The 20,636-nt window shown below is 38.0% G+C and overlaps 2 protein-coding genes and 1 long non-coding RNA gene across 19 annotated transcripts in view; 1 reads left to right on the top strand and 2 right to left on the bottom strand.

Moving 5' to 3' along the window:
* LOC147845480 (uncharacterized) lies at window positions 1–11,523 on the top strand. Its single transcript, XR_015480323.1, has 3 exons — window positions 1–2,767; window positions 3,854–8,250; window positions 8,451–11,523. It is a non-coding gene; the product is annotated as an uncharacterized LOC147845480 (long non-coding RNA).
* Window positions 1–20,636, bottom strand: part of LOC147845474 (uncharacterized) — a 154,036-nt gene that overhangs the window by 109,661 nt on the left and 23,739 nt on the right. The gene's annotated exons all lie outside the window — the stretch shown is intronic.
* The window catches only part of LOC147845481 (uncharacterized), a 26,092-nt gene continuing 14,672 nt past the window's right edge, over window positions 9,217–20,636 (bottom strand). For 5 of the 17 annotated variants that reach the window (XM_087243806.2, XM_087243803.2, XM_087243811.2 and 2 more), the window contains 2 exons: window positions 18,917–19,671; window positions 17,465–18,834 (listed from right to left, as the gene is read on the bottom strand). In XM_087243806.2, the coding sequence (XP_087099932.1) occupies window positions 18,772–18,834; window positions 18,917–19,671 (818 nt within the window). In that variant the 3' untranslated portion in view covers window positions 17,465–18,771. Of the gene's footprint in view, window positions 11,524–14,434; window positions 14,635–15,241; window positions 15,337–15,424; window positions 15,538–17,464; window positions 19,672–20,636 lie in introns of those variants that run through there. The other 12 variants (XM_087243810.2, XM_087243807.2, XM_087243809.2 and 9 more) reach the window with 9 other exon arrangements.

The raw sequence follows: 20,636 nt of genomic DNA on the forward strand, positions 1-20,636 counted from the left end.
AGTGTTGATTTCAAATGCAGTAAATCGGATTATATAACATTAAATGTTGTAGTAAAGGTGCTTATTTTGGCTGGTGATCCTAACTTATTGAAGTTGGGAGCACCAGTGCTACCAAGCAAAAAGATTAAATTTCGAGCCCTGCTTGGTTCAGCCTGGGATAGTTTGAAAACCATGACAGGCCTCCATAATCTAAAGTCACAACCAGATTAATTTAGCAGGCTACAGCACTGATTTAGAGTTAGCCAATGGCCTTAAACAATTTTATAATCGTTTCAATAATTTACATTTCACTAGGGAAATTGAGGAATAAATTGTAAACTTACAGGTGGACAGCATTTTAGCGTACAACAGTCAGATGTACATAAAGCCTTCCTCTCAGTAAGAGTGAACAAGAGCAGTGGACCAGACAATATTTGTGGTCGCATACTTAAAATCTGTACAAGAGAATGCAGTCCAGTTTTTTGATTACATTTTTAATAAATCGTTACTAGAACATAAGGGGGGGCCTCATGCATCAACGCTGCATACGCACAAAATCTTTGCGTACGCCAGGTTTCACGCTCAGAATCGCTCACGTTTGGATTTACTAACAATGAACTGAATGTGGGAATGTGCGCAGCTTCACGGCAGCTTTCTGGCAGGCGTACGCACATTTTTTGTGCGTGTCTGTTTTATTTCCATTGGCGACTCCTAGAGGCAGTTGTGTTAAATTGCACTCTACAAAGTGTCTGAGCCTTGCAATGGCAGCTGTATGAGACGGGTTCATCTAGCAGGTATATAAGGTTTCCATACCATACAGTTGACCAGCCAAACATTAAAGCGCAATTTGCAGCGGTCGCCTGTTTTCCCAATGTAATCTGAGCGATCTACCACACGCACATTTCTATAAAGACACTATCTGAAGATGAATTTGCATGCGTGAATCAGAAACATTTTCATTCAATAAATGTGCAAATAAAATATGATGCACAAACTTATTAATGGTTCCTACTTGTCTTTCTCGTGATAAATAGTTGGCAGAATCTGATATGTAGCGGGGGAAAAAAAGAAAAATGAGTTCATCAGACGCTGGATTCGAACCGAGTTAACATGTCAAAACATGTTAACATGCGTTTTACGAGCTGCGCCACTGAGACTAATGAGAATGCTATAACATTTTACACCTATAAATCACACTATTTCTCTTTTAACTACACAGTGCGATGTTCAGACCCAACTGTGTTAACCGCATCAGTTAAACTTTCCCACTCTATTTTTTTCTTTTGTTATTAATTCCGGAGGACAATCTTGCAAATAACGCCGTTTTTCTCCGGTCTACCTCCGAAAGCAGCACCTACAATTCACATTCTGTTCAAAGTTTCTCTTCTTGCTTGCTTTTGCCGTTGCGTTTTCGTTGGGTTTTGCCAAAGTAGAGTCATTTGCATATTCATACGGGGGAGGAGGCAGGGAGGGGTTTTGTGCTCGTGCATGTTGCGCTCAGTTTCACGTTCATTCGGATGTACAAAAGAATATGTGTGGGATTCGGCGTACACAGTGTTTCATACATCTGAATTTTTTTCTGCGCACGCAATGTTTTAGTATAATTTCCACACAAGTCTTCGTACATGAGGCCCTAGGTACCTACGGTTTGGAAGGATGCTGTGATAGTCCTTGTTGCCAAATCCAACTCCCCCTAAACTTTTAATGAATTCAGACCCATAGCCTTAACATCAATTGTGATGAAAATTTTGGAAAAGTTTGTAAGGTCTGAAATACTCAGAAGAACAGGAGTACGCACTTGATCCCATGCAGTTTGCCTACAGGCCACATCCGTGAGTAGAGGCTGAAAAGTTACTTTGTTTAACCTACTTTTTAAACATTTGGAAAAAATGGTTCCGATGCCAGACTTTTGTTTGTCGACTTTTCCTTTGCTTTTAACACAATTTAACCCCATATTTTTATTAGTAAACATCAGGAACAGTTTGACCTCAGTAATAACCTCATGTATCAACGCTGCGTACGCACAGAAACTTTGCGTACGCCAGGTTTCACGCTCACGTTTGGATTTACTAACAACGAAATTAACATGAGTATGTGCGTTGGTCTGCGCCAACTTCATGTCTGGCGTACGTGCATTTCTTGTGTGTGTTTGTTTTATTTCCATTGGCGACTCCAATGTATGTTAAATTGCACACAACAAAGTATCGCACCAACACGTGAAAAACATTGCTATTAATTTATAATAATTGGCACAATATTTTTTTTACCAGTTATAACGTGATTTTAGTACATATAAAAGCATTTGCAAATTTAAACAACCCTTAGTCTATGGCAATGGCAGTGTTGGCCTTATTAGAGGACATTGTCAATGGTCGAATCCGAAGGGAACGCATTTGTTTGAGATCACAGTAATTTTCTGGCCCACGAGGAGGACTGGCTTATTAGCGGTTTTAGATTTTCAGGAGCTATCCGCAGTTCTGTGCTGAGTTGGGTCCAAATTTGGAATGAGAGACAGCGAGGAGGCTCCAAGGTGGCAGGTTGGGGATGGGTGGCTTCTTGGTGAGTGATGTATTTAAAGATATTAATCCAGATAAGGTTTTTTATTTTAATTTTATTGAGCGTAATTATTTAACTGCATATCAGGAGACTGTGGTTATCCATTATAGACGTGGCTGTTAGCTAGGGCTGTGCAATTATTCGAAAATCCGATTTCGGCTTCTAACGATTATGAAAAAGCATTAGTCGAGATAAAACGATTATTCAATCACATACCGCCCCCTTTCCAGGGGTCTGTTCTTCGTACCTCGCTTAAATGATCTAAGATGATTTGGCAGATGCTGGATCTTTTAATCTTGATAACTGATCTCTCGCTAATTTGGTTCTTCAAACAAGTTCGCGAATCAGATTAGAATGTCTGGATGAACTGATCTGAGATCGCTGCGTGTGTTGTTAAGGACAGATCTATCGATCCTAGAAATCATGATCAGCAATGCAACGATTGGCTGACGGCACAGCAGCGTAATGACATCATCTGATTAATATTCAATTATCCATGTGAGCAAAATTACATCAAATTAGCAGTAAACGGTGCGTTAAATATGACACGCAATAACCTTCCACATTTGTTATGAGCAGCAGGCTTTACACTTTCATGTGTCAAGAGTATTCATCATGTATTTCAATGCAAATAAGTGTATTTAGTTCCACATTTAGATAATATTTTCTTTATTATTGTAGCCGTTGTTTAATTGGTGTAAAGAATAACTGGTTGTTTACAAAAGCATTTTCATATTGGTAAAGGCGTCTGCAACTTTTGTGAAGCATCACCATCATATTAACTATCAAAACATGTTTATGACTCCTGAAATGTATTATTGCTTTTAAAAAAAGTCACATATTGTGCAATTCTATCATACACAATTTGTACTAAAGCGATCTAAAAAGTTCATATAAATAAGTTTTCTCTTTGCACCACCAGGTGAGAGTCTTTGCACTTTCATTTCGAGGGTGCAGATTGCATAAGTTTTATTAATATGTATAACTTTATTTATTTTATTAATGACTATAACTTTATATATATATATATATATATATATATATATTTACCATTTTCCTAAGTGTATATAACTACTACTGTAAGAAAATATCAGAATTCGGAACAAACTTTCTGTATTATATTTGCTTGAACTGAGCCGATCTAATCCTGTTTATATGAATTGAACCTGCTCCCGATCAGGTTGGACTTAGCAGAACTGTTGCCATGACAACAACTCTCAGATTAGCTTTGAAGAACGAAACAATTCTGGATCATGTCAAATCGTCAACATCCAAATCCAGCTAACTCAGTAATCCACGTACGAAGAACGGACCCCAGTTGTACACGTGTTGTTTGTTTGTTTGTATACTTTATTGTCCCTCAAGGGGAAATTTTTTGTAGACTCATGTGGTGTTCGGCAAAGCTCAGTTCCACGTGAAAGTGACTAAAAGCATGTGCTGTAATGTAACTTTTGTAGCACGGGATGCGCATCATTCATATTTTTAAAAGCGCAAAAAAGCACGTGCTGTTGTGTGTGTGCGCGCCGCGCTTAGCCTAGGACAGGTATCGTGTGTGTGTATGTGTTTGCGCGCGCGCTGGGCTTAGCCTCGGACAGCAGACCACACACACACACACATCTAACGCCATCTTAATTCCAGCGCTTTAATGGTCAATACATGCACATTTGTGTCAGAGCGCGGTGTTTAGTGATTATTCATATTAACCCTCATTTCATTTGTGTAATAAACAAACAAGTTGAAAATCAAAAGACACGAGAAAGAGAAACCATATCAGAGCCGCACTATTCTTAAAGTGACAGCGTGCGATATTCCTGCTGCTGCCGACTGTTTTTATTAATCAATAATAAAATCAAAAATACAGTGAAGATGCTTAAAGCACAGTTTAAACAACAGATTTAATAACTCATTTCTAATAACTGATTTCTTTTATCTCTGCTATGATGACAGTACAATATATTTTACTAGATATTTTTCAAGATACTAGTATTCAGCTTAAAGTGACATTCAAAGGCTTAATTAGTGTAATTAGGCAAGTCACAAATTTGCCTAAAACAACCCACAAACTGACCAAGAGCGCAGATACAATGATGGCCATTCTCGCACTCGTGTTTATCTTTACGAAGGGCCGTGGCCACAGAGATGCTGTAATGCTAGTAGCAGAGAAAGGTAAAATGCTACTAGCCAGAATGAGTTTAATCTGTTTCTCAAAGAGAGGAGTGCTTACATATAACTCATGATTGAATATGGTTTATGATTATCATGGTTAAAATTATTATTGATCAAAACATGGGAATAAAAGAAAACTGAGCTTCAGTCTCTATTTTTTTTTACCTTGTCAACAGAAAGTACAAAATATTTTGTTTCTTGTGCTTGTTCAATGAATCAGATCAACTGTTCAAAGCTTCTCATCATTATTGTTCTTCAGGCTTATTAATGAAGAATCAGGAATAAACACCAACCTATTTGTTGTTCAGTATCTTCATGTTTAATTCTGCAGGGTTCTGGATCACTCATGTTCTCGCTGTCCTTCAGTAAACTCTTCACTTGAGCCTGATGGGAATATTCCTGTGTTTATAACAGAAACACTTTTATTAAATATATTCAACATATTATTTACAATCATAAAAGTTTCTTAAACATCATTAACTGTATTAAAAACATACAAACAACAACAACAACAACAACACTGATAAAAAGTATTTAAGTCTTAAAGTCTTATCAATGATAAATATTGTCAAATTCCAAAAACATTTTCCTCAAAATATTTTCTGGATTAAAACACTCTCTAATATCATTATAAAAATACATCCTATTAAAATATGTTTTATCATCAAAATATTCTCACACAAGCTACAAATAGGTGTTTCTCCCGTTCAATAAATGTGTGTGTAAGTCTTGAGTGGCCGATTCTACATTTCATGTGTGCAGCGTGATCATGTCTCTGATTGCTTACATTTATCTCTCAATATTTTAATGAATTAAGTGTTTTATATTATTATACTAATCCCAAATTCTGTTTTACTGCAAAATAAAGCGTTTGCGTCTCTTCAAGAGTTTACACGAGCATATGTTCAGTTAAACAGTCAATATTCAATATAATCAGCATTAAACTACCTCTTAGTGAATGAATTAGATGGAGACACAAATGAAAGGTGTCCAGATAACCCGTGAGTAAGACATTACAAGAGTGTTTACAGCGTAGCATCGAGCTAAAAACAAGAGAGTATATTAGCATTGAGCACATATGTTAAAGCGGTTCAAACCGCAAGATGATTCCCGCAAGTCTGCGAACGCTACTATGGTCAGATATCATACACTTACTCTGAACAGACGAACAACACCCGCAACAGAAGAGGAATTAAACCCATTAAACGTCAAACAGCAAAGTTCTGCTCTCTCCCATCTCCGCCTCACAATAAGCCCTGTGGGCGGGATATTTGCCTGTACGTTGATCTGCGAAAGCTGATTGGCTGCCTGTAGCTGGCTCTGAGAAAGCTGAAAGCCTGTAGGTTCAGAGCAAGGTTCAGAGCAAGTGTGCCGCAAGCCTGTGTTTGAGTGAAGGTCTCGGCCGTTAGATCGCCCCCTGGGGGCTGGCTGCAGTACAAGTCATAAAGCCCGCCTCCTCCGTGTTAATGAAGGAGACTTGAGCCCAAATAAAAAAATTAATTACACTTGCAATAAACTGTCCCGAAAGATGGTTCTTGTCGATTAAGGCATTGGTTATTGTGCTGAAATAGGTGCAGATCTTCATTTTTGTAAACAGTTTGTTTTTAGCAGTAATTTAATGCTGGGCGTGTCATCGTGATTGACAGCTGTGATTGACAGTTTCTCAAAGCAGCGCTTCTGAGCTTCGGCAGGAGACTGAAGTAGACTGAAATGTTATTATTCGATTTCTGTGTTATTTTACCATGACAACATGAGTTCAGCAGTAAACTACAGTTTCTGACATACATGATCCTGGTGGAACACTGTTTATTCGCTAAGGTCAGGGCTTTTTTCGGGCTTTATTAGTTTGCTGATACATGTACGCCTAGCCACCCAGATAGCAAAATACACTCGGGCCAGTTCCAGCTAGATTCCAGCCGGAGACTTACCCCTCAGAGCTCAGACTGACTACCTCTGCTGGACCTACTCCGGATGCCTGGACTCACTACCCGATTCCAGCCCGAGTCAATCGAGCCAGATGCGGCGGCCGAGCGAGCCGGCGCTGCCGCATGCGAGCCGGAATCAGTCCGCGACGCCGCGAGTAGGTTATGCGCTGCGGACCGGAGCTGGCGCGATTGAATATATAAAACCCTCATATTTGTTAACGTTATTACATCCATTTGTGTTGATATGACAGCAAACGCATGCTGAGAAGTTCGGGGGGCGTGGTTGATTTTACATAAAGCGTTTGGTTGGAAGCTCGACTCTGGCTCCATCAGACAGTCCTTCTGCGCATGTCAAGGCTCCAATTTCAGCAGTCTTTTGCGACAGTTTGTGCCCGTCAAGCAGGCGTTTTGCCCTCAAGGCGTTCAATGGGTTCAACGCCTCAAGGCGTTCAATATGTCGCGTCGTCCATATTTTTTTACAGTCATTGGTTCAGAGGAATTGCGGGTATTCAGTCAGGAGAAATAGTAAGTGGTTTGTTTTGGGAGTGCACCTGTTATGAAGTGTTTTGGGTTGACTTTATATTTTCTTAAAAATGTTTTAACTGCGTTAAGAGTTTTAGAATGTAGTAACCTAATTTAGCTTAGCATTAGCTTAATTTTTAACTTGCTTTCATGTGACCGAGTCAGGGCTAATGTTATATTTCAGTCAGGATAGAGTGAAATTTGCATCTTAATCCCTTTATCTTGGTTGTGTGATACACTCAGAAAATATGAACTGATAAAGAAAGTAAGAAACATAAATAAGGAGGGTAACATATACCCATGAGAAGAGTTTAGTTGACACCGTGGTAATGCCCACTATCAATCTGAGGTAAAACTGGCCTGTAATATCTAAGTTTTATTTTAATCTTTTTTTTTTTTTTAAAATCAAGGCCAAATCAAAGGTTTAAAGAGCTTTTGTTTTAGAATGTCACATCAGATGTGCATGAAAAAGGTTTAGTGGACACCGTGAGAATGTCTACAATCTAAGGTGTAGCTGATTTAAGATTTAAGACATAAGATTTTAATGGCTTTTATTTTGTAATTACGGATAAAGCAATCTTGAAATTCTGATTATTTATTTGCATTCATTTCTTGTTTTTCGTTATTTAATATTTTATCATCAGTCAGTGAGACGCTGATCTATCATAAAAAACATGCATTAGTTTGAACAGTGAACATGAACCGTTCAAACATGAACAGTGTTAAGTTTTTAACGCTTTACCATAATACGCAGTGTATGAGCGACCACAGAAATACGTTGGCAGCTAGAATGACTGTCAGATTCTAGAAAATCAGATTCTCAAGGCATAGGGGCCTACTCATACACCGGCGCAGTAAGGCGCAAGATGTGTTTGGAGTGATGTGTTGCTATTTTCAGACCAGCACAACAGTAATTTTCCTGTTATGCGCCACGTTGTTTCAATAGTAAATCCATTTGCGCCACATTTTGCTCGTTCTTTATTCTCGCGCTGCAGATGCTCTGTTTAACTGTTTTCTCGCTATTGAAGCTTCAGTTTTTCCACTTCCAAAGTCCAGCATGTAAATAGCAAATGTGCCATGGCGATGCAACTGACCCTTTAAGGCAGGGGTCACCAATTTAGGTCCTGGAGGGCCGGTGTCCTGCAGATTTTAGCTCCAACCCTAATCAAACACACCTGAACAAGCTAATCAAGCTCTCAATGTATACTTGAAACATCCAGGCAGGTGTGTTAAGGCAAGTTAGAGCTAAACCCTGCAGGGACAAGGCCCTCCAGGACCAGGATTGGTGACCCCTGCTTTAAGGGAATGGGAGATGAGACTCCGATTGGTTTATTTTCAAAACACATCCATAACTCATTACGAGGATAAGCACAACCCTGTTAGACCATGCGTCCCGGCGCAGAGCGTATTTTTCCATCCTAAAAGTAGCAAAAATGGATTCGGACACGCCCTTAATGCTTTGCATCAAGATCGTTAATCTTTAAAATAATAACTTGTATTAAAAATGTTGATAGAGGTTTGCGATACAGCAGAGCATTAAAAATGCGTATTTGCCCTGGAGCGATTGATTTGTCTGGCAACACAACCAGCATATTCCAATTCACCTCGTAATGCCAGACCTTAAACAGATTAGTCTTTTTAAATGTATTTTTCTATTTGTTTTAATTTAAGGCCAAATGTGTAACAATATTTTAAATTGTGATTTAATCAACTGTCTAATTTTTGTTGAATCAGTCATTGTTGGGATAACTCAAAGCTGGAAGCATTAACAACTTATGTCGAAATTTAGAGATATATTGGTCAAAATGAAAAAAAAAATTGAGTTTGCATTTTTGCCATATCGCCCAGCCCTACTCTTCATGTGTGTATGATGGCGTATTGATTGCTGAAACTCTTCCCACACTGAGAACATGTGAATGCTCTCTCTAGTGTAGGCATGGGCTCAAACATAAGACTCTGACGATATGATAACTTTGGATAAACATATCATGGTTTGACTGTATTGTGATTACTGCTCTAATATTTGCTCTTTTTAAATGTCTGGGTAATAAACTAACACTTTTCCCCCTTTGAACACAAAATAGTTTATTTTGAGAAACATTTATAATATTGTGGAGCAGTAAACATGTCAGGCTTAATAATTTCAATGAATCATTGACTTCTGCTGTCTTCATTAGTTTCAGAAACACAGATTTACTTACAATTTACTTTACTTACAAAAAAATCACAATAAATCTGTCATATACCACAGGAACAGTATAGCAGAATATTTTGGCAGGTTTAAAAATTTGACTTTTACAAACCGCAGTATACCTAAAAAATGGTTATCAGCAGGGCTTGACATTAAAACCCGCCAACCCGCCAAATGCAAGTAGATTTCCCCTGTGGGGGGTTAGACAGCCACTACCACTAGCCACTTTGTCTGGTTGAAACATACTTTTAAAATGTAGTTTTCTTAACTGAAGGGTTCGACAATAAAGGCGACCAAATATGCATGCAAATACGATCTTAGAATGGAGAAGCAGCACGACTGACAAAAGTAATTGTGTTTGCGCGAGCAGGTTAATACCTAATGAGAGGATCATTAATCGCGCGCACAGGTGATGTGATGCGCGCAACTGTTTAAAACATGTGCGCGCTCCCGTTTCCTTGCGTGAAGCAACTGTGCCTGGAAACGCAACTGATGCGATCGGTTCTCTTTCAAGTAGACTAGACAAAAAGTGATGCTCATGCACCCACAGTCTTGCTGCTTTCAAGAGCTCCAGATTTGTCTTTTGGTGTGCAGCACCGACTGCTTTCACTTTAACCAGTCGTTGAGCAGATTATTAATAGGCCTAGCGTTAACCTTATATGTGATCATCCTTTCATTATCACACACTTAATCTTTTTCACCTGCTTCCTTTTGCTTAGTTATTTTTGTTATTATCATCTTTCAAAATAACATTGCTCTCAAAATAAGATTAGCTCCCCATTTAGGTGTAGATAACTGATCTGGGACCTTTAGCCAGGACAGATTGCAGTGCATAGTTTAGATACTGTTTTAAATGTCAATTGTTTATTTATGTAATGTTTTGTTCAATAAAAAGTATAGTATACAGAATATATTTTACAGTAGATCCACCCTGTATACAGTATATTTTGCTTGTTTTGACACATTTAAAATTTGTGTATAGGAAATAATTATTTATGTTTGGTGTGGTCAGGGATAAATTTGGTGAATCCTTAATTTGAGCTCCGTAAAGTCTTGTGAAGTAAAAACATTGTAATACAACACTATGAAACCCATTTGCTCATACACGACACATGAGGAGGCATGTGCACATAACACAAAATCTAAATCAAGTAATTTTAGCATGTCAAAGTCATATTTATGCGTATTAAATATTTTTCCCAACAATAAAATTGTGGCTAGTGAAAATGGCGAGTGCCTAGTAATAGGTGCCTACTAGCCACAGTGGCTGGTGATCAAAAAAAAAAAACAAGTTAATGTCAAGCCCTGGTTATCATCCCATGCCTACTCCAGTGTGGATCCTCATGTGTCGATTAACGGATGATGAATGGCTGAAGCTCTTCCCACACTGAGTGCACGTGAATGGTTTCTCTTCAGTGTGGATCTTCATGTGTTGATTAAGGTTGGATGATCGACTGAAACTCTTCCCACACTGGGTGCATGTGAATGGTTTCTCTCCGGAGTGGACCTTCATGTGTATATTAAGGTTTGATAAGAAGATGAAACTCTTCCCACACTGAGTGCATGCGTATGGTTTCTCTCCAGTGTGGATCTTCATGTGTTTATTCAGGTTTGATGATTGGCTGAAGCTCTTCCCACACTGAGTGCATGTCAGTGGGTTCTCTCCAGTGTGGGTCTTCATGTGTTTATTAAGGTTTGATAAGAAGATGAAGCTCTTCCCACACAGAGTGCATGTGAACGGTTTCTCTCCAGTGTGAACCTTTGTGTGTTTATTAAGGTTTGATAATTGGCTGAAGCTCTTCCCACACTGAGTGCATCTGAATGGTTTCTCTTCAGGATGGATCTTCATGTGTTTGTTGAGGTTTGATGAATGGCTGAAACTCTTCCCACACAGAGTGCATGTGAATGGTTTCTCCCCAGTGTGGCTCCTCATGTGTTGATTAAGGTTGGATGATCGGCCGAAACTCTTCCCACACTGAGTGCATTTGAATGGTTTCTCTCCAGTGTGGATCCTCATGTGAATCTTAAGATTGCCTTTTCCTTCACAACTCGTTCCACATTGAGTGCAGATGAAATGAGTCCTGTCTCTTGGTTTCAAAATACTGTAAGTCTGTAAATGATTTTTTTCCTCAATTTTGACATGATGTTCCTCCTCTTTACTCGCCTCATTTTCTTCAATTAGGTCTGAAATAAAATTTTAAAATCAGCTTTTTATTAAGTCTATAAAACTGTCATTAAAAGCTGAAGTCAAAAGGTAAAATCATTTGCGACACAAGCTGTAATTTTGATTTGAATTCTGTTGATCATCAGTTACAGTGCAAAAAAGCTCCATTTTTACATTGTACATGGAGTATAGTGTGAGTATGAGAGAGAGTGTGTGTATACAGTGAGTCAGTTTACATGGACACCAATAATTCGATTTAAATGTAATTAAGACAATACTCGACCATGTAAACAGCAATTTTTGATTCATATAATCTGATTAAGGTCATAAATGAACTAAAGAGAAATCAAATTAAGACGTGAAGTAAGCTGCTTTGTTACATTGATCAAGTGCAGTACAGACATGTAAACAACTTAATCAAACTATTACTGTCATGTAGGACTTTTCTCCGCGTTTTGCAACAGGATAGTCCACACACACACACACACACACACACACACACACACACACTAGAGCTGCACGATTCTGGCTAAAATGAGAGTCGCAATTTTTTTTTTTTGCCTAAAATAAAGATCACGATTTCTCACGATTCTGTACATGTAAAATAAAGGTTAATATGAGTGGGCGATTATTATTGTTTTTCTCAAACGTAGTAAAACAGCAATAGGCTTTGTGTATCTGTACTGTTGGTTAAAATGCTAAAGTTTGTATAGACTTGGAATGGTGGACTTGAACAGACTTTAGATGTGTCCTGGTCATTAATGCTGATGATAATTATGATGTTGAATTATTGTGTTTGAGACATTTGCTTACAGTCTGTCATTTTCTGCTTAAAATCTGCCACTGGCGTGATTTTCATGAATACAGAAGACTGGGTGGGGATTTTAGCCTTTTGGATACTCTTTGGGCTGGAATCAGTCAGCTACATCTGGCAACACTGTGTGCGCTTTCGGTTTCATTTTCACTGCTAAAAGTGGTTCACTTCCTGCACGGCTCCCAAACGATCACTCTGTGCCACAAACAATGTTATTTACAACTTTATTACCCGTTATTCACAACCTATGCAGGTTCTGTTCACTAAAGTAAACTTCATTCAGAGGCCTCTATGGTAACAGCTGACGGTCAGCCCACATCACGTGTGATTTTGGGGTCGCAAATACATTAAATGAAGATAGAAATTACATTTTTGGGGTGAATTATATCTTATAAATACAGCATGTGACTCTTTCAACACCAATTGGAGGTGTCCACGTTGCTGAATAACATACGTAAAACAGTGAAGGCTTGTGCGGCCACCTTTGCTTCTCTCCTGAACTTGAAAATATGATTGACAGAATCGTAGAAATGCTGGATCAAGATCGTCTAGGGCACAGGTGTCAATTCCAGTTCTTGGAGGGCCGCAGCTCTGCACAGTTTAGGTCCAACGCTGCTCCAACACACTCGCCTGTAGGTTTCACACAAGCCTGAAGGACTCAATTAGTTTGATCAGGTGTGTTTAATTAGGGTTAAAGCTAAACTGTTTATCAGGTTTGTTTAATTAGGGTTAAAGCTAAACTGTGCAGAGCTGCGGCCCTCCAGGAACTGGAATTGACACCTGTGGTCAAGAAGGTTGAATCAAGATCGCAATCTTTTTAAGATTAATTGTGCAGCTCTAACACACACATTAGCATCTTATCGATAATTGTTTACACAGTTTCATTAAGAAGAAACATATAGAAACGTAATCCGACTAACATCTAGTAGCTAAATGCGTCTGGAAAATATTCAATGGCTTTTAGCAAAGGTCTGTATGTGTGAAAGGGGCTATTATGTACAAATGCCAAAAACATGGACCAGTTGAGAACTTTCCTAGGAGTCGCTGATTGACCAAAAGTACACCAAGAGAGCATCAACAAGGTCATTAAAGACAACAACAACCAAAGACCTGCATGGCCTCACTAGGCTCAGTTAACGTGAGTGTTCATGACTCCACCATAGGAAAGAAACCGGGCAAAAATGTAGCAGGGCTCCAATAAGAAAACCACTGAAGCCAACTTGGGTTCTGCGGCAAGACAATCGTCCAAAGCACACTAGCAAGTGTACTTCTGAATGGCTGAAGAAAAACAAAAACATTTTTGGAGTGGCCTAGTCAACGTCCTGACTTGAATCTCGCTGAGATGCTGTGGCATGACCTTAAAAAGCCGGTTTATGATCGAAAACCCTCCAATGTGGCTGAATTAAACAATTTTGCAAAGATGAGTGGCCCAAATTTTTGTCCAAAGCGCTGTAACAGACGAAAACACTTGATTGCCGTTGTTGTGGCTAAGGGTGCCCCAACCAGTTTTAGGTTTAGGGGCAAACTCTTTTTCACACAGGGTCATGCAGTATTGCAGTAAACCTTCATGTCAAAAGTGCATGGTGTGTTTACTTGAGCTTTCTTTAACTAATATTTAAATTAGTTTGATTATCTGAGTGACAAACATAAAAAAGACAAGTATAACAATAGTAATGTAAAGTTTCATAAAGTAATAATAAATAGTTTGTGTAATGAAGCTGTGTGAATATAAACAACATATTTGAATGCAAGATGCATTCAAACTTTAGCCTCATTCGATTATATTTAGAAATATAATATTATATAACAAGTATATTTAAAAGAAGATGAAAACAGCACAAATGTCAGGGAATGCCAACACGTCTCCTCAGACCCCAGACAGAGGGTTAAATGTTTGACAAAATCTCCTTTTACTGAGCATTTGATCAAAACATTGAAATAAAAGACAACTGAGCTTCACTCCCTATTTGTGACCTTGTGAATGGAACGTGCATTTACTTTTCTATGTCTTTAGATAAAGTCCTTCATTTTTTGTGCTTGTTCAATAACTCAGATTAAGCTTCTCATCATTATTGTTCTTCAGGCTTATTAATGAAGAATCAGGAATTAACACCAACCTATTTGTTGTTCAGTATCTTCATGTTTAATTCTGCAGGGTTCTGGATCACTCATGTTCTCGCTGTCCTTCAGTAAACTCTTCACTTGAGCCTGATGGGAATATTCCTGCATTTATAGCTGAACTGAAGGAGTAGGAGCTTCACTGGAGGAGGAGGGACAAATCTGCAATTATTAAAAACACTCACATTTTTTCTAACTTCTAACACATTAGTTTTGCTTATATTTAATAACAGATATTTTAATGCCATTTCAGCAACATTGGCTATATTCACGGAAAAACTTATATTAAATATTCAGTATATAATTTACAATCATAACTGTTTCTTAAACATCATTAATTGAATTAAGAACATACAAACAACAACAACACTGATAAAAAGTCTTATAAAGTCTTTCAGTCTGGTCAATGACAAATATTGTAAAATTCCTCCAGAACACACGTTTTCCTCAAAATATTTCCTGAATTAAAACACTCTCTAATATCATTTAAAAATACATCCTATTAAAATATGTTTTACCATCAAAATATTCTCACGCAAGCTACAAATAGGTGTTTCTCCCCTGTTCAATAAATGTGTGTGTAAGTCTTGAGTGGTCGATTCTACATGTCATGTGTGCAGCGTGATCATGTCTCTGATTGCTTACATTTATCTCTCAATATTTTAATGAATTAAGTGTTTTATATTATTATACTAATCCCAAATTCTGTTTTACTGCAAAATGAAGCGTTTGCGTCTCTTCAAGAGTTTACACAAGCATATGTTCAGTTAAACAGTCAATATTCAATATAATCAGCATTAAACTACCTCTTAGTGAATGAATTAGATGGAGACACAAATGAAAGGTGTCCAGATAACCCGTGAGTAAGACATTACAAGAGTGTTTACAGCGTAGCATCGAGCTAAAAACAAGAGAGTATATTAGCATTGAGCACACATGTTAAAGCGGTTCAAACCGCAAGATAATTCCCGCAAGTCTGCGAACGCTACTATGGTCTGATATCATACACTTACTCTGAACAGACGAACAACACCTGTAACAGAAGATGAATTAAACCAATTAAACGTCAAACAGCAAAGTTCTGCTCTCTCTGACCTCCGCCTCTGAATAAGCGCCGTGGGCGGGATATTTGCCTGAACGGCTGCACGCTGATCAGCGAATGCTGATTGGCTGCCTGTAGCTGGCTCTGTGAAACCTGATTGGCTGCCTGTAGGTTCAGAAGCGGGTATTCAGTCAGGAGAAATAGTAAGTGGTTTGTTTTGGGAGTGCTAAATTATGCTTATTAAAAACAATCAATGAAACAGAAAAAGTAAAAACTGATTTATTCTACTTAATAACTAGGCCCATACGGAATCTGCACGCACAGAATTCTGCTGATTTTTAGCCCATTAGTGATTCTGTTTATTTACTTGTGTAAATTTATATTTACTCAGTTTTAAATAAATTTTAGTAATTTTATTGACTAATATGATAATGTTTATATAATGTATTTACAGTACAGTTTGTAAAGTAATATTTTCTTTCTTTTAGTAGAGATATAATTTATAGACATGCTTTGTTTACCAAATAAAGTGGATCTAATTGGATTTTCATTGTAAATAAGACAAGTTAAAAAGGTATTACTTTTATTTCATACATAAAGGTTTTAGCTATCATCCTCTTAAAATCAATCTGCATAAATCCGCAGATTTTTAACAAAAATGTCCACAGATTCTGTCTGGCCCTACTTAATAACTGTCTGAATGACTTGTACATTTCAAAACAGCACTGTTTAGTCAACTAGCAGCTTCAAAAAAATAAGAATTAAACTATCTTTAGTGTTTGGGTCAAATCTGACCGATTTACAACTTAAATCACTTATATTGTTTTTACATTTGATTGCCTTGAGGACCTATGATATCCTCCACACTATGCATTCGAAAAGTGATGATCACATCTTTTATTAAATGGTTTTAATCATCCTTGTTACACCTCTGATGTTTCCGGTCAAAAGTGACCGCCTTAGGAAATGAATTGGGATCCAGGCTAAATTCATTCATCAGACAGAAAACATCCCCACACACACTACCCCAACTCACTCATTTCAGACTGATCCTCCAGCCTGATCTCACAAGGAAACATAACTATTTTAGGTTTTGTCAGTTTAGTGGCTAATTCATGAGTTCAGTCGTACAAAATTGTATGATTTTTAAATCACCCAACCCCACCCCTAAACCCAGTCGTCATTGGGGATAAGCAAATTGTACAAAACTGTATGTATGAGATCGTACAAGTTCATATGGATCAGCTACTAAAGCAATAAGTTATTAATTGCCATGAAAGTGCTGCATCCTCCAACGTGAATTAACTCCCTGATAAAACAGACTAGGTGTCTGTTATGTGAACCCATCTGTGTGTCTTTCTTTCTGCCAATCTCCATTCACCCAGTCTAGCAAGAGCACTTTTAGCTTAGCTTAGCAACAATTATTATATTATATTAGACTGTTATAATCTCGCTCAAAAGTGACCAAAGTATAACTAGTGCTAGTTCCGTGTCCATGCTCACCGTATATACCCTCAGTCACTATTCCCTATGTTAGTACACTTGAAGGACTGAAAATTCGATCACTCAGAACACAGGAAAGGACAGTGTTTGTTTGTGCTTTGCTGGATGATGAATCATTCAGATGGATTAAAAGTTCAGTTTCTTTGGTCAGACCCTGTTAGTTATTTTAGTTAGCTGTCTATTAGTAATGAAAAAAAGTATTTTGAGTTCTGTCATCTGTTGTTCATTTTGTAATATTTTCAGGGCCTAGTTTTATTTTCATTGCAGTTATTTTATGTCTACTTCTGTAAATTCAGGTTAAACACTACTTTGAGACATTGTTTAACAGCTAAAGAATGTTGAATAAAAATGTGGTGGAGAAAAATAGTTTTTGTGCTAATATAAGAGCGGTTACAACAAACCGGTCAATTCTGACAGGGAACACTGGAGTAAGGGGCAGGATGTAAACACTGACAGAAGGGTTAATAAAGGGGACAATGCAGACTACTTTGCATTCTTCTGGAGTGTTTAAAACATATTTTATTAAGTTGGCAAACAGATTGAAGATTCTATAAAAGATTGTTGGTTGAGTTTTTTGTTTTGCAGGCAATGAAATATCAGCTGTCAATCACTCAGTCGATGCCTTCTGGCTTGGGATGACAGAGAGAGCTACTACCGCGAAAAACTAAAGCGCTGAAGATGAGAATGAAGATAACACTGACAGATTTTGTTTTAGAAACCACCTAAAGTTAGAAATAATGACACATCTTAGTAGTGACCATGTGCTGAATGTTAATCCACCATCTACACTTTTCCAAGAGTGGATAAAAGATCTCCATTGGCTTCAAGTCCGCTATGAAAAGTCTGTGGGATGGAGTTTTCAGGTAACTGTTTGCCACATCTAGCACGAAAGCTTCTGTTTAATCCTTCATTTAATAGCCAGATACTGTCCGCGGTGCAAGTGGCAGCTATATGTCAAATTTAACACCATCGCAAATGGGCTTACACTGAGTAAACTAATATCGCTACTCCTAAAAAGACCGGTATTGCTATTAACATGACGTATGCATATAATAAGGTACAGTATATGTCAAAAGCATCAGTGCAATATCAGACAGCACCCGTGAGAACAGCACAGTTATATCGGTAACAGATTCATTCATGTCAAGCAGTGTGTGCAGGGCCGGTGAGTGCTCCGTGTACCTTTGGTCACTCAGTTATGTTACAAAAATCTATTTTCCAGTGATAACAGGACTTCCTTGAGACATATTTTCCTTACGCTTGCATATGTATATTTTTTTGCTTGTTAGTTTGATTACTGTTGATTTCAAATGCAATAAATATGTTTGTATAAAACTTGTAGTAACGGGTGCAACCAAGCAAAAAGGTTCATTTCGAGCCCTGTCAATGTTTAGTGAAAAACAAATCTGGCAACACAACCAGCATACTCCATCACCTGAAAACCCTGAAAGTTTCACAATTAGTTTGGAGTTGCTGGAAGTTGTAGTGTATATTTTTGTTTATGTTTTGCACATTTTATTCACCTCGTAATGCCAGACCTTAAACAGATTAGCCTTTTAAAATGTATTTTTGTATTTGTTTTATTTTAAGGCCAAATGTGTAATCTGTTTTTGGTAATAAACAATATTTTAAATTGGAATTTAATCAACCGTCTAATTTTTGTTGAATCAATCATTGTTGGGATAATAACTTTTACAGTTGGAAGCATTAACAACTTATATAGTAATTTATCAATTTATTGTTCAATATGAAAAAAATAAGAGTTTTTGCCATATCGCCCAGCCCTACTCTTCATGGTGTGTTGATCATCTGAAACTCTTCCCACACTGAGAACATGTGAATGGTCTCCCTCCAGTGTAGGCATGGGCATTTTCCAAACCGCGGTATACCTTGAAAACGGTTATCATCCCATGCCTACTCCAGTGTGGATCTTCATGTGTAGTTTAAGATGTGAAGATTGGCTGAAGCTCTTCCCACAGTGAGTGCATGTGTATGGTTTCTCCCCAGTGTGGATCCTCATGTGTTGATTAAGGTTTGACGAGACGCTGAAACTCTTCCCACACTGAGAACAAGTGAACGGTTTCTCTCCAGTGTGGATCCTCATGTGCTTATTATAGTTTGATGAGAAGATGAAACTCTTCCCACACTGAGTGCATCTGAATGGTTTCTCCCCAGTGTGGATTTTCTTGTGTTTATTAAGGGTCGATATTTGTCTGAAGCTCTTCCCACAGTGAGTGCATGTCAATGGTTTCTCTCCAGTGTGGATCCTCATGTGTGGAACAAGTTGTGATGACTGGCAGAAACTCTTCCCACACTGAGTGCAGGTGAATGGTTTCTCTCCAGTGTGGATCTTCATGTGTCTATTAAGGTTTGATGATTGGCTAAAGCCCTTCCCACACTGAGTGCATGTAAACGGTTTCTCTCCAGTGTGGATCATCATGTGTTTATTTAGGGATGATGATTGGCTAAAGCTCTTCCCACACTGAGTGCATGTCAATGGTTTCTCTCCAGTGTGAATCCTCATGTGAATCTTAAGATGGCCTTTGCCTCTACAACTCATTCCACACTGACTGCAGATTAAATGACTCTTGTCTCTCGTTTTCAAAATACCGCAAGTCTGTAAATTTGTTTTTTCCTCAATTTTGACATGATGTTCCTCCTCTTTACTTGCCACATTTTCTTCAATTAGGTCTGAAATAAAATAAAAAAACAGGTTTTTATTAAGTCTATAAAACTGTCATCAAAAGCTGAAGTCAAAAGGTGCTAAATCATTGGCTACACAAGCTGAAATTGTGATGCACATTAAATGTGACAAATCTGCATAAAGTCTGAAAAGTGCACCTTTAACCCTTGTGTGCTGCTGGGTTGTTTTCATCCACTCGGGGGTGATTTTGAGTTTTAATTTGGCCACAACTTTCTCAGTGTTTCAGCAAATGGACTGATGTTTGATGACAAACCTTATTTTGACATATATGTTGGGAAAATGCTTTGGATCTTTAAAAAAAAAAACAACCATAAACAAATTGACTACCCTTTCATTATGTTTGGGGCTGTTTTTACCCCATTGACTTCCATTTGAATCACATTTTTTGATTGCAAAGCCATGACAGCAAATAATCAAATTTGTTGGTCAAAGGTCATATTTGTGAATTTTGCTGTTGATCACCTTCCTAGGAGTGGCCGGATGACCAAAATTACACCAAGAGAGTATCGACAACTCATCCAAGAGGTCACAAAAGAACCACAACAACACCCAAAGACCTGCATGCCTCACTCTCCTCAGTTAAGGTGAGTGTTCATGACTCCACCATAAGAAAGAAACTGGGCAAAAACGTAGCAGAGATGCAATAAGAAAACCACTGCTGAGCAGAAACAACATAAAAGCACATCTCAGGTTTGCCAGAAAACATTTTCATCTTTGGGAAAATGCTCTGTGAACGGACAAAGGATAAAAAAAAATTTCCGTCTCAGCAGTGTGTTTTTACACCTCTACTATGAAAAAAGTAAGGAAAGTGGGTGTGTCTAGTTCTGTTTAGCTGGGAGTGTCCAGGGAAGGTTTTACATAAAAATGGGAGTTTCCATTTGGGCACGCTCAGATTTTCTCAGAGGCAAAACAAACACACAGAAGCAGAGGAGAAAGACATTAGGTGCATTCG

This window comes from Danio rerio, chromosome 3 (genome assembly GCF_052040795.2).
Source record: "Danio rerio strain M-AB ecotype USA chromosome 3, GRCz13ab, whole genome shotgun sequence".
Lineage (NCBI taxonomy): Eukaryota > Metazoa > Chordata > Actinopteri > Cypriniformes > Danionidae > Danio > Danio rerio.